The following is a 14,596-nucleotide window of genomic DNA, read 5'->3' as shown; positions in this document are numbered from 1 at the left end:
AAGAATTGATTTTGATTTGTTCTGTTCGATGTTGGAGGTAAGAAGTGAACCATTTTAGGACTGGGCCATTGAAACCAGAGCGTGTCTTCAGAGATTCAAGTAAGGATGTGTGGTTGACTGTGTCGAAAGCCGCTGAGTGGTCCAGTAGGATGAGAAGGCAGGCATCTCCATTCTCTAAGGAACAATGTATGTTGTCTGCAATATTGAGCATGGCGGTTTCTGTGCTGCAGCTTTTCCTGAAGCCAGATTGGAAGGAGTCAAGTGGGTTGTATTCGCCTATGTGACTGTTGATCTGTTGTTAAATGCATTTCTCCATGGTTTTAGCAAGGAACAGGAGGTTAGAGATAGGTAGAAGGTTGTTGGGATCATTGGGGTCTGCCTTGGGTTTTTGAGTATAGGTGTGATTTGACCTAGTTGAAGGGAATCCAGTACACACCCAGAGGCAAGAGAGGTATTAATGATTTATGTCCAACACGGGCGATGAAGTGGTTTAGGTTATGTACTAATTTTGCCGGGAGAGGATCTTTGGTGTGTGAAGTCAGCTTTAATTTCGCGATGATATTAACGACTTCTAGCTCAATCATGGGTTTGAAATGTGTCCATTTGGTGTTGTTTTTCAATTGGGTGCTAAAAAGGTTGTCCTCTGTTCCAATTGATGTTGATTGATTATTGAAAGGCTCGGGTGGTTGGGTTGTCATGGAGAGAAGAGTGTTGTTAAGGGAAATTAGCGAGGCGGTAGGGCAGTGACTTGATGGAAGGATTGACCAATTGTAGCGATTTCATCACATCGTTCTTGGGAGACAATTATTTTGTTGGGGGCAGATGAGGTTTGTCTTTTGACAATGGTAAAGAGGTCTCTATGCCTATTGTTTGCACAGTCAAGTTGGATACGGAAGAAGGAGGCATTTTCTCCATAAATGGTCTTCTTGTAAGCTAACCTAGCAGTTCTAAGGAGAGCTAGATGTCAAGAAGTGGGGTTTTGTCTCCAAGTCTTTCTGCTAGTCTAAGTTGTCTTCTTTCGTTGTTGAAATCATAGTTGAACCATAATTTAGATTGGATTGCTCTTTGTTGTTTTACTTTGAGTGGTGCAACTTGGTTGAGAACTTCAGTTATCGCCTTATTGACGTGGGCAGTGAGCTCATTTGCGTTTTGAGAGTGCAGAAGACGTTGAAGTTGCACACAAATTTTTGACTCTAAGTTCAGTTGCAGGGACATGTTTGAGGTTTCTGGCCCACAGCTTAGGTTTGTTTATTGAGAATGAGAGAGGTTTGACAATGGTCTTGATGTTGAATAGTATGAGATGGTGGTCAGACGAGTCAATGGGTAAGATGTCATTAAGGGAGACCATTTCATTGCTTGTGATGATAGTATCAAGTGTAGCGCCTTTGACGTGGGTTTTTTTTTTTTCAGAGTTGCTTTAGGTCATTCATTTCAAGAAGGCTCGCAAGGCGCCTGGCTGTGGAGTCTTCTGCATTGTTCTAATAAATGTTATAATCCCCCCAAAACACACCCTTCTAGTCAGAAAGAGAGAACTGAGTAAGTAGGTCTGATAGCTCTTCACCGAAGAGTGGGCGATCACCAGGCAGGCGGTAGATAGCATGCAGTTTAATAGATGGCAGCCTTTGTCATTACGTTCAACGCTGAGGTATTCAAAGGTTGAGCATTCAGCATTCTTTAGAATGGAGAGTTGTATTTCTGTTTTGTGGATTATGGCTCGGCCCTCACCTGTTCTATAAGTCCTGTCATGTCTATTGATAGAGTACCCAGGCGGAGTAAGTAGGTCAAGAATGGCAATTGAGTGGTCTTTGAGCTAAGTTTTGGTAAGGAAAGCAATGTCAATTCCCTCACTGAGGATGGTTTCAGCTATCTCAATAGCATGTTGTGCTGCCGATCTGCAGTTGACGAGCAGGCAAGAAAGAGGGTTTGGATTATCCTTAGCAGATTTAAGGGTATGGATGGTGGCATTTTGTGGAGGAGGTCTGGGCGAGGTAGGAATTACTTGGGTTCTATTTAAGCCCAATATTGCTGGGATGGTGGAGGTGGGGAAATGGTCAATCACCTGAATCTTAGGGAGGTAGTATTTGCTTAGAGCATTAAATTCCAGAGCGAATAGAGGGCAATGTGCACAGTAAGGCTTATGGGCCCACCCGGCAAAAGGGAATGGTAGGCCAAGGGGGGCAGAGGAGTTCGGAGAACTTATAAGTGAAGTAATGTAAGTGTAAGAGCAAGCCAAGGTGCTCAGCTTTAAGAGATCCTGTCTAAGTTAAGCTAATTCTGTCGCAAGAGAGTTGAGTTCATGCTCCATTCAGTTCAGAATCTGTGCAGGAGATTTGGAGGTGCATCCTACATTGAGTGTGGGGGGAGATGCAGTGAGATCTGTGTAAAAGGGAGAGGGGATCGCCACATTATGGGGATTGTCTGTGTCGTTAGGACTAGGATTGGAGCTAATCAGGGTGAGATGCTTAAGGTCTGCCTTGTGAAGAGGGGAGTGTCGAAAGAGTAATTAGTCGAGGATGTTCCCGGGATTGGTGCCTCTTCGCACTTATTGCAGTGAACCCCTATAGTTGCAGAGTAAATGAAGGTCAAGGTGAGAGCAGGAGGTGACCATCTAGAAGGCAATTGTCTTGGGTGAGTGTTGGAGGGGGAATCTAGGTTGTTGGTTGTGTCTGGTGAAAACCGAGCATTGGTGAGAGTCAGAGAACATGCAGTCAATTCTGAGTAGGGGGCAGGAAGCTGAGATGGTCCCTCATCAGCCCGAGTGGGGTAGGGGTACCGCTAGGAGGAAGGGCATCAGCTCTAGGATTCAAGGAGGTGGACTGTGAGAGGGGCCCGCAATCCTAGGCAAGGCATGTGATTTATCAAGGTCAGTATTAAAAAGGTTGCACGATAGGGAAGGCACAAGAGAAGTCGGTATGGAGGGCATGGGTCAGAGGGTGTTGTAGGCGGTGGTAAAGTTGATGGAAGTGTTTAGGTGGGCCCCTGATAAAGATGGAGGATTCCTAGGAGGAAGAAGATGGGAGAAGATGGGACTGGTCATGGTGTATGAGTTGTGTAAAGGGGGAGAGAGGCGATTGAGTTGTTTGGCCCAGTTCTGTGAGCGAAGTGGCCAATGTATGGAAATGTCTATCGAAGATGTTGAGGTGAGGGTCAGTGGCTTGTATGAGTATATTACCAGTTCTATAGATAGATATATCAATTTCCCCTTTAAAAAGAAAGGGAGGGGGATGTTGTCAGTTTTATTACATACAGAATTCTGATTATTTTAGTGCTGGAAGGAGGACGTTTGGAATAGAAAATAAAGTTGGTTTTTGTTCGTGGCATGAGTCAAGCTGTAGTAGATATCCGCTATTAGAGTTTCCTGGTGGAGTTTCAGTAGTTTATGTTTGAGATTTTTCTTAGCGTTCTTTGAGATATTTATCGGATACATGGAGCTCCATGAGATAGGGCCATATTTCACAAGAGCAATGTCGGGGGATAGTGGGGGCGCTTTGCTGGAGACATGTTTGTTACAAGAATAGTATAGTTGCAGGATTCTGTCTGGAAGTCTTCTGTTAGAGCGTCACGCTGGATGGGGTTGCCGCTAAGAGTATGATAGAGCTTCAAATTATATCTGATCATTAGGAAAAGTCAAACATTGGCCTCACAATGACTTTTTCAGTTAGTAGTAGTTCTGCCGAAATGCACATCTGTGACGGCTGAAGACGGAGGGTTAATAGGAACCATAAGGGGTTAAAACCAGGTGGGGGCAGTGGAACCTTCCTTCATTACAGTTATAAAGCCAATAGTTGATATTGTAGTGTTATATAAGTGTTTTAGTTTGTGGAACATAAAAAGTACTGTTCAAATATGGCCGACATTTTAGGATCAGTAGAATTCTTCCTTGTAAAATGGGTTAGGAGTCTTTCTTCAGTTTCAGAGAATTGTGACTGCCAAGGATAACAAAGTCTCCCTCAGTTTTTAAAACCTGTGCTTGGTAAGTCCTCTGTCCCTTACACTTGGGCTACAGATCGCCATCTTGGGAAGCCAAGCCTGTAGGTAAAGTGGAAGGGAGGTTCACAAAATGGAGGGCAGGTTGGGACCCCAGTACATAGCACATCGACCCAGGGGAGATCACCAGAGAAAACACTCATGCGTCACGAGCCACGGCTGCCGCTGAGCGATCCAGTCACAAAAATCATTCCCTGAGAAACATCCTACCTAGAAACTTCTTTACAAGCCCTTTGTGCTGCCTGTGCGTCATATGTAATATGGAAAAAAGTGACATACCAGCGGTGCAAGGGGCTTGTAAATAAGCCCCCCATTGATTACTGGCTGCGCTAAACAACACAGAACTCGTAATTACGACCCCTGCCCAAACGAGGGTAACACCGACCACTATAATCAGGGCCTATGACTTTAGGAACTAGCACAAGGTAGATAAGGTTATTCTTTTCTGAAAGCCATTTCTGTTCATGGTATTGGACAATAATTACTTATCATAAAGAGGAATGATGAGGTAGAAAGCACAGTGTATTTGGTGTCTGAAGGTAACTTAAGCCAGGATCATTTTCAGTTCTGTTTTTTAAGGCGGAGCAGCATGAGGGAATTTAAAGAGATTGTGTTAGGGAGTTCCAAATCGTAGTGCACCTTTCATAAAATATTGCACTAAAGTGTGCTGTGTTTTTAAGGCTGGCATCTCAAGAAACAGGGAACCCGAGCTACGCAAGGATAGAGTGGTTTGAAACCAAGTTTATTTGTGGGTAATGCTATACGTATGGCTTGTGAGTTACATCAGCCACTGTACAGATGATCCTAGCTTCAATTAGAAGTTATTGTTATATAACAACGGGTGTAATGTGGCCAATGTTTCTACTTCCTGTAAATAGTGTTGTGGCCACCTGGATGGCTGTTGTGAGTTGTGCAGTAAACATTTTGGGATTTTTTTCTCAGAAAAGAACATTTCCTTGACTAATCATAAGAATACTTGTGATTGAACTACACTTTTAAATTTGATTGTGCTAAAAGCAATTTTAACCTTTTGAGAAGTCTCAGGTGAAACCACGGATTTCTAGATTATTAATATGAACTTGATGCTTCAGTTTGTTGTCAAATATAAAGGTGACATGGCACAGTCAGTAACTAAAGGTGTGCAAATGAAGACATTCAGGGAGCCCAGTCATGATTTGGCAGGTGTTTGGCTAAGAAGGAGAAATATCACCAACTATTCTGTTTGGCAGGATTGTGATTTACATATTGTTGGGTCATCCCAGTGCTTAATTTGAGCCAGTACATCCAGTGCTCAGCACCCGCACTTAATCATCAACACCAGCGCTTTTCATGAGCACCAGTTAAGAACACATTAATTTACGGGGCTATTTAGCGATTTGCCCCTAATCACAGGATGTTGAGCTGACGCCCCCAGCTCAGAAGTCGGCAGCCCTGGCCCTTACGCCACATCCCCCCACACTTTCATGGTTGGTGGTTGGTTCTGTTTTATGGCGTGGTAACATGAGAAATGGGCTGGTGCACGCTGCCTCCTGACAAGAGCCTCAGCACTTATATTTTTTACAAATTAACCACTGGGCCATCCACAATTGTATTCTCTTGAACATAATGGTTAGACTAAAAGAAAGATATCTTCATGGGAGGAGCTGTATAGGTAAAGCCAAATATAATTAGCATAAAGATCATATGCGACGATGAGTCGTTGTTCCAAAAGGTTTGTCAAAAAGAGAGGGGTCATGTACCGAACCTTGTGGTACTCCTTTTTAGAGAGGCCTATGGTTTGATAGTTTCCAGTTTTTTTTAGATGAGATAGATTTGTTAACTAGAACAGGAACCATGACAGAACCATCAATATCCACACTGTTTTAGCTCTTTATTTTAGTTCTTTGTTATTTTTTAATTACACTTTAAGTTCTACTCAATGTTCAAGAAACTTGAAAACTGTGTAGTAAAGATTGCGACCTAATACTATGACTGGTTTTGTGACTGGAAAGGTGTGACCAGATACAAATTACCTCAATAGAAATTAGCAAGTTGTGATTTTTTCTGCATATACTTTTTTTCTTCAGAAACCGGCTCGATTGACAGGGAGGCACAGAAGTATAGCTCCCCTGGTTTCTCAGGCTGCCTAGCCGGCGTGCAGTTCAATAATATCGCCCCACTCAAAGTGTTGTTCCGGCCCTCCAACCTCTCAGGGAACATTCGGGTAAAAGGAGATCTGGTGGAGTCCAACTGTGGGTCCATGCCGATGACCATTGTGGGTACCCCTCCAGAGCTGGATCCTTGGTATACTGGTCCAGGTAAGAACAAGTGCCTCCATATGGTCTTGTCACAAAACGCTGTGTGTGCATGCACTCTCACACTCTCATCAAATGACTGGACACCTGCATGAAGTTTAGATGAATAGATTTCCCCATGGCAATATGTCACAAAGTTTATTCAGTTTTATTTATTCAGACTTCTGTCACACATATATCTAAATTGCCTCGAGGTTTGAAAGAAATGAAAAAGGTGGGAGCAGGAGGAGCCTGAAGACTTAGACCATGTTTTCAACTGTTTCCTGAAAGTGAGGTGATTGTCAGAGTATTACAGGTGGACAGGGATGCTGCTTCACAACTAAGACTCAGCTAATGAAAAGCATCTGTCTTTTGAGGTTGTTAGACAGTAGTGGCCTGGAGGTTGCGTTTTGTCTTATTTTATCATGAAGATAAGTCAGGGCTGAGCCTTTGAGGCTTTTGAATGTGATACAGAGGATCTTGAAGGCGATTCTGTCTTTGGTTGGTAGCCAGTGGAGGTTTCTACAATGGTGAATGATGTATTGGGCTATCCTCAGGCCATGTATGAGACAGAGTTCTGTGCTTTTTGTTTATTGATTTTGTAGGCTGGCAAACCATATATAGAGAAGTGCAGTAGTCCAGTATGGAGATTACAACAGTGCCCACTACAGGGGTGTGGTGGTTTTGGGGATAAAAGTGAGGTGTTTTTGAGGTTGATTTAACCACTACTCCAATTTGGGGGTGATGTTTGCAACCTAGAATGTGCTTTAGTTTCTCTCACTGGTTTTAATGCGCATCATCTCTTTGAAACAAAGTGGTGAGTGTCTCTCACGCCAAAATGTTTCAGGAGGTTCCTAGGACCAGGATTTTGTTCTTGGAGCCATTGGATTGTAGGCTGGGTTGGCTCATCTGTGTTGCAGGTGATTTGAGACCACTGGATACATTATCAGACTGGTTCTTGGTATCTTCGACTCTTAAACTTGAGTGTCATCAACACAAGAGTGGAAATGCAGATGGATGGAAAGATTAAGGTCTAGAAGAGGAATTACGTAAATTGTAAAGAGGAGGGGGGGTGTTTACATTACAGACTGACAGGAAAGAGAACTCTCCGCAGCTAACCAATTGGAACGATCCTTGAGGAAAGATTTGATCCAAAGCAGAGAATGGTCAGAAACACAGGCTGCTGATTGGATAAGACGTAGTACAATGTTGAGGGCCAACCTGGCAAAGGCAGCAATGAGAATGCGTAGCAATTCCTTGTCTGATAATTGCAGAATGTTTTCCTTTACATTCAGTTGGGCAGTTGTTGTCCAGTGTTTAGGGTGAAGTCTAACTGGTAGGAGTCAAAAATGTGGTTGGATTTAAGTTAGGTTTTGGTTAGGAGGCTACTGCCTTTTCCTATATTTTAGATGTTCAGATGGGGCCAGTAATGGGGCGGTATTTGGTCGGGTCAGCAGGGTTGAGATAGGGTGTTTTAGTAAGGAGGGTGACCACAAAGTGTGTTAGCACAGGAAAGACTTCTCTAGAGAGGAATATTGCTGATAGAAGATGTCAGGAAGGGAGCAAGGGAGGCAGAGTGTTGTGTGGGCTTATGAGTTGGGCTAGAATTGGCAGGACTGTTGCTTGGTCATAGCCTTTTAGTACGAATGTGAAGTAGTGAATGGTGGAAAACCTGAGCTCTTGGACAGCCAGCTGGGCATAAGGCCCCAATCTTCTGCCTTTGTCTATGTTTGCCTAAGGTTTACTCATTAAATGGTGTGTGTTCATTGAAGCGACTCTCTGTAGCCCTGTATTTGGATTACACTCTGGCAAGGGCTGTATTGGACACTAAGAAATATTATTCTGCGGGACAGGCTGAATGTATTGCTTCGGCTTCTTCCACAGAATAATGGTGGACCAAGTTATGCCATTTGTAGATGATAGGAGAAGAAAATGTAATGTATTTATTTTGATTTGGGGTTTCGTATAGCTCTGACATTCTCAACTTAGGGTTACTTTGCAGCACCAATATCCAACTTTTGTACTTTTGTCTACAAGGATATCTCGAAGAGTGAAATTCTTCAAGGTTTGGATTCCAATCCTTATTGCTTAACACAGTTTATATATATAATTCTGATCAGGTACCTTGGCAGCATTTGCTTTGTGCAATGTTGACTCTCAACAAGCTTGTACAAACCAACGCAATAGTGCTTTTCATAGTAGCTGAAATGCAACATATGACACATTTGATGTATTCTTATACCATTTCCTTTATTCTGCAGAGTTCCGTTACATTCATGATGACAGCCTAATAATCATTATCGCAGGTATGTAAAGTCTAAAGCTATTCATATTATATAAAAGTTGAGATAACTAATAATCATGAGCAATTTCCTTTTTTGGACTATTGCAACATTTGCTTGACTCTGCCCCAGCTCTACTGGGCTTTTAGTGATACAATTCTTTTAAGAAATCGCCTGATTACTCTGTAGGCAACTCTTCTACCACTCAGCCTTAGTGACACATAGAAAGAACTATCACAAGGCAATCTTATTTCAACTGATCAAGATTACACTTTCGATTCATAACGCATGGACCTCTACACTGCCTTAGAAGGCTTGATGGTGTCCTGTAATGACCAATGATGTATATTTTGGTGAATCGAAGTCCCTTTAGTCAATTATGGATGGTTGCTTACAGGTAAGACGACAAAACATGAGGGATGCAACGGTTGCACTTACACAAGTGTAGCCATTGTGAAATCCCCTAGGTAACATTCCATTCCTGTGTTTTTAACCTGTGTGTGCACCATTAAAGAAGGAGGCCTGACAAAAAGGATCAGTCTGGTCTAAATTACAAGGCAGTATCTCCTCGACATGGGGCCCAAGCAATCTTAGGTGCACTTCAATCTTATTCAATCTCATCAGTGTGGTCCAGTTTCCGTTCATTGGTACAGTGAGCTTGAGGCCCACATCTGGGGCTACCTTGGGCTCACCAAGAGGACTAAAATGTGATGGATAGAAATACCTTTGGCAATGCTTCTTAACCACTGGAAGTGGAAATTCAACTTCATGGCATCCATTCCATTTGGCGGCTTGTGCTCTCGTACAGAGGGGGTGTGGCTTAGCAATTCAGGCTGGACTGCAGCTTCCAGGTACAGTCAAGACAAATTTGCATATGGATTTTGGAGACCTTGCTTCATGATGCAGACAAAGCAAAAGATGATGGAAAGAAACCTATCAGCTAGCATAAAGGTATTAATGACAGGGTTTGGTTGCTGTTCACAGGGGTATTTTTATGTAGAGCAAAGTGCAACATCGTTCCAGGCTCTCACAAGAGTATTCTCACCATGTTTTTCTCTCTCGCTCTCTTCAACAGTTGTGGTGATATTGCTCCTGCTTCTACTCATCGCGCTCATTGTTATGCTCTACCTGTACTTCCACCGCTATAAGGGCTCGTACCACACAAATGAACCCAAAGCCATAGACTACACTAGCACCGTCCAGCCCCTGCCTGTACGAAAAGAAGCTGAACTACCGCAAATCGAGGAGGAGGCCAAACCAGAATAAACACGAAGGACAAAGGCCGATCAGCACCCTGCACCGGCACCTTTGCAAAATGTTGCAGGAAGTTTTCTTTTCACAAGAGGGCGGTGTGACTCAAATTGCTTTCTGTGTGGGGGCTCAGTAGGATCCTCACAGTCCTGGGTGCAGACCAGCAGATGAAAAGCGAACAAAAATGCCTTCCAGTTTTTCTGGGGCTAGTAAAAGACTGGATCAAACAGTAACGGAAGCTGCTAAATAACAAACCCTCTACAGAATGAAGCATTTGGTTTGTTGGCCCACTACCATTTTATCACTTGTTTCCTCCTTTAATGCAATGTTATGACTATTTAACAAGTGACTAAAAAGTAGTACGACTTTGCCACTTGCAAAGACCAAGAAATTGTACAAGTATGTGCTATTAATTTCAGTGTTATCTTAAGTATGTTTGGGGCCATGGGCAAGATATATTTTGGCACCCCAGTTCAGAACAACTTTGTATTTTACTACACATTTTCTGCTAATTCCAGCTCACATAATGCCAAACAATATTGAATTATCCTTTCAGAAATGGGGGTCTTCAAAAACGGATGACATACTTCTTACCTGGGGTCACAAAAGAGGTAAAGGTAGGCAGGAAAAGGAGAGTTTTTGTGATAATGAAATAGATGAGGTGAGATAAAGAGGACAAGGTCACTTTCCCAGGAGCCCCTTGGAAGGTGGGTGCCCTGGGCAATTGCCCACTTTGCCCATGTATTAAAACGTCTATTATTAATTCATACACCTCCCTACATTAGTAAGAGTGATTTTTGGTTCTGAAAGGTCAGGTACTATTTCACAAAGCCCAATTCAAATGTATTGCATAAAGTCTGAGCCAAACACTGTACACGAGGGACTGAGCCTCTGAAAGAGAGGGAAGCGAGGGGTTAGCTGGTTGACTCAATCTACAGATTCTGGACACACTGGATCCTACCTGTTTTCTTATATAATTATTTCTTATGTAATTATGATGGCATATTAGAAAAAAGGTTTAGGTGGTCTATATCCGGCTTGGGCAAAATGTCTGTCTTGAAATCTGATACTAAACTTAGTTAATCAAAGTAGTAATGTCGGGTAAAGTGATCAGGAACCAAGGCAATGCAATCTGCTGGCAAGAAATGTGGAAAAGCTGAACACTAATGTCGCAAATATATCATATTTTGACAGGAGTGTACGCCACGTTCAATTTGAAGGGCTGATAGGACATTGAATTCTCATTTAATTTTCATTTCTGACAGGCAGAAAGCAGCAAGGGCAATCGGTTTAATGAGCTGGACCTTGTATAGGGGCACAGGGCTCACAGCCTGCAAAGCAGAACAGGAAGTGATGTTGCCAGGTAGTCAGAAAGTGCAAGTCTGTTCTGGTGCACTAGGCACATGCCTTTGGAGCATGATAATAAGCAGAAAGCTGTGGATTGTTAGCTAAAAAGATGTATATAACGCACAACTGTCTGTATTCCATATATGTGCAAAAACAAAATCCTATCAATTATTCTGAGTAAGCATTAAACAAAAGAAAGTGGATTTTATTGATGCAATATGATATAGGGCTGTCTTTGGCAGGCCGCAAAGCGAAGTGGTCCTGCATTCTATGTGGAGATACCAAGTACAGAGGAACAAAATAATGAGGCAGAAGTAGCGGAAGACAGCAACAAGCAAGCAAGTAAGCAAGCAAGCCGGCCTGCTAAAGGGGATCCAGATTTAGAATATTTCTTCAGACAGCCATAGCTTCACCCAGAAAATGAGCGCAACATGTGTCAAATTGGGTCTTAATGCTCTGTAATTCCAGTGCTTGATTTGACGAGTCTGCCAAACAAAATGGCTGCCTATGCAGGACGGCCCTTTAATACACCAAAAGCACACCTGTTACTTAGAGGAGCTGTGTTTTTTGGTTATGGTAGCATGCCTTTGATTTTATTCACAACAGTGAAAGTGTGAAATCTATTGCACTGATACATAGAAGTACTGCCAATTCAAGAACCTTCTAACTGCCTCTATGGTTCCACGCTGCTATATTCTTGTAGGAATCACAAATGGTACTACAGTCTGCTCTGCTCCCCATACTCTGACTCATCTGTGTCTTTTGTCATTTGCATCAGACACCAATATCAAGGTAGGCGTCAGCCAAATTCTTTGTCACCCAAACTAAACAATGGCTGCTAAGATGTCTCCTTTAAAAGTCACCCCTGAAATCTCACTTAGAGCATATGTTGTCTTCGGGACTCTTGATGGATGTATAAAAGTCCTGTCACCATGTGGAGCTATGTGGAGAGTGTTATTGTTCTCTTCGTCCCATACATAGGCACAAGTGGTTACATCTATGTTGAAAACTACATTAAGCCATTCATCGATCATTGTAGGAACTTACTCATCTTTCAATGTTTCCAACCATCTTGTTACAGGAATCAGCGTTAATTTTTCGAGATTTGTGGTTTGTGAAGGCAAAAAGTCATAGATCCACCTGAGTACATTCAAGGCTTCCTGACATGGTCTACGGTGCAGCACAGTCCCTGCTTTAATGGCCATTCGACACTGCAGTAGACTATTAGAATCTAGATAGCCAATCAGGCTTTTGGAGGTGATAACTTCTGGTGTAGACCTTATGAGGAACCATTCTGAGACTGCCAGAGTTCCTGTGGCCTGTTGGTTGGCTTCCATCTCTAACCTTGCCCCACTGTGTGCCTATCTCCAATGCCCTCTTTCTATGTGATTCATTTCATTCGGTAATGCTCCTCAGCATCACATTGTGCGTTGTATGTAGAATGATGGAGGTGGACCACAGTGACTGTCTAAGAGTGCAGAGAGGCTGCTTTATGCACCGGTGGAGATGTTGTGTAGGTTTTTCCAGAGCAGAAAAAGAGTGGAGACAGAGTTGTTTCTCCGGAAGGCAGAGGCAGGCATTTTGAAGGAGTCAGGGACCTGGTTTGCAAATGGTGTTTCTGATGTCACAGAGGGCATTGCTGGAGGTTCTTCATTAGATCTAGCGTCAGCCGGTACATTTTGAATCTAATAACGTTAAAGGTATAATATACTTACTTTTAGAGGTGTCTAGCCAGACCTTTACATCCATTGGTCTGATACTGTGTCATTCACATGTAGCTTCCGTCCAGTACAGCATATAGCATAGCATGAGGTGCTGAGCCCACTTTAGCCACTATCAACTTCACCATTAATGAACCTTCTGCCCTATCACAGCAAGCACATCCAGACAATAAGTATGTCCCTCGCGTGCAAGGGACTACTATGGCAATGTGTTCTTTTTGAAACAAAAATATATTTCTGCTTTTAGGCAATGATTTTTTTTAGCTAGTTGAGGTCCCGGTAGCTTCTTCATAATAAAGTTTTGTAAAAACCTTAACAAGACAAAACAAGCATTGACAAAGCCAACGCTAGACCTATTGGGTTTACCAAAACGTGTATCTTTTTTTGTAATAAAGTTCGTCTGCGAAGTTAAGGTTCTAGTAATCTTGTTTCCCTTTGCCGTGGAGCAATAACAGCTGTTAATTACCCGCTCAAGCCCATAATTGTGAAAGCGGGTATATAACAGTATTTATTGCTCTGTAGTCCAGGCAATAACTTCTAGCTGTTAGCCCAGCTACTGTCTTAGAAGTTAGAACACTCTAGACAAGGATATAAAAGCAAAGAAGGTGAGGCTGCAATTAAGAGCTACTAAGAAAGCAATCAGCCATCTCAACCTTCTAATGTGCCACCGTTGGGAGGAATTTGTAATAAACACTGATAAAGTAACCAAAAAAATGAATCATTTCCAGCTGTTCGACTCCATTAAACTGTATGAGACGATAGAGAGCAACAACTAGAAGTAGACCGGCACAGAAAGCTGCATTTGCCACTGTTTCGTGTAGAACTTTCTAGAACAAATTGGCAAGCAGCTGAAGGAGGAGGCCAACCCTACCTAAGAACAGAGATACAAGTGTTAAGAATTCACATTTTCCAGCGTACACTTAATGCAATTATATTTCCATCTCAAGTCACCCTTTCTTGATTCTGTAGGTAAACGAAAACAATGGTGTATGTAATAGAGTCCAACAAAAAACAGCAGGCATGTTTGCAAAAGCTGCTCCATCAACCAATCACCCACGCACCCTCAGAGCCCTCAGATCTTAAAGCTTCCTACATGTGAAAAGGCTCTTCTTATCCTTTCATTGCAAGAAGTTGAGTGGCATGAAAGGACAGCCATATGTCTGTCGAGAGTCTGCAAAACTGTGACTTACTTTCATTATTTTTAATACAAAAATAAAAAAGGAAAAAAAATAACTAAATAACTTCTCCAAATAGTTACGTTGAAGTCCTCTTAACTGGTCTTGACTATCTGGCCGGTCATGCCCTAGACTTGTTTGTAGCCTGGCTAAGGTTATGAAGTATGAGTACATTAACTGTTCAAAAATGATATACTGTAAACTGTCCATGCCATACAGGCGAACTGTCATTTTCATCTCTTTTCCCCAGTCTACAGCCCATGAAAATAGTGCTTCACATTTCATCTTTCCTTCAACTCTGTAAAAACTGCATTTCTGATCAACTCGACATTGCATCCTTTTAAAACCACTGTTTTGAGAGTTAAGCAAGCTGCAACCTACCAGGCACACCAGATTTCTTGTTGTGAATCATCTGATTATAGAACAAGCTGATTGAGGCCCGCGTGTAGGTCAGTAGAAGAGTACTCTTTTTAAGAGCATACACAGGACATTTATTATATGAAATAAACAAGGGCAAAGCTGGAGGCCATGATGGGTCTGTATCAGAATTAGCTGGGAAA

At 42.5% G+C, this 14,596-nt stretch overlaps 1 protein-coding gene across 1 annotated transcript in view; it reads left to right on the top strand.

Annotated features, from left to right (window-relative positions):
• Positions 1-10,658, top strand: part of CNTNAP1 (contactin associated protein 1) — a 199,190-nt gene extending 188,532 nt beyond the window's left edge. The window contains exons 22-24 of the mRNA XM_078640668.1: positions 6,054-6,284; positions 8,522-8,566; positions 9,618-10,658. Of these exons, the coding sequence (XP_078496794.1) occupies positions 6,054-6,284; positions 8,522-8,566; positions 9,618-9,808 (467 nt within the window). The 3' untranslated portion in view covers positions 9,809-10,658. The remainder of the gene's footprint in view (positions 1-6,053; positions 6,285-8,521; positions 8,567-9,617) is intronic.
• The last annotated feature ends 3,938 nt before the right edge of the window (positions 10,659-14,596 follow it).

Source organism: Lissotriton helveticus, chromosome 5_1 (genome assembly GCF_964261635.1).
Source record: "Lissotriton helveticus chromosome 5_1, aLisHel1.1, whole genome shotgun sequence".
NCBI lineage: Eukaryota > Metazoa > Chordata > Amphibia > Caudata > Salamandridae > Lissotriton > Lissotriton helveticus.
The sequence above is the reverse complement of the archived record's forward strand: the minus strand, read 5'-3'. Positions and strand labels throughout refer to the sequence as shown.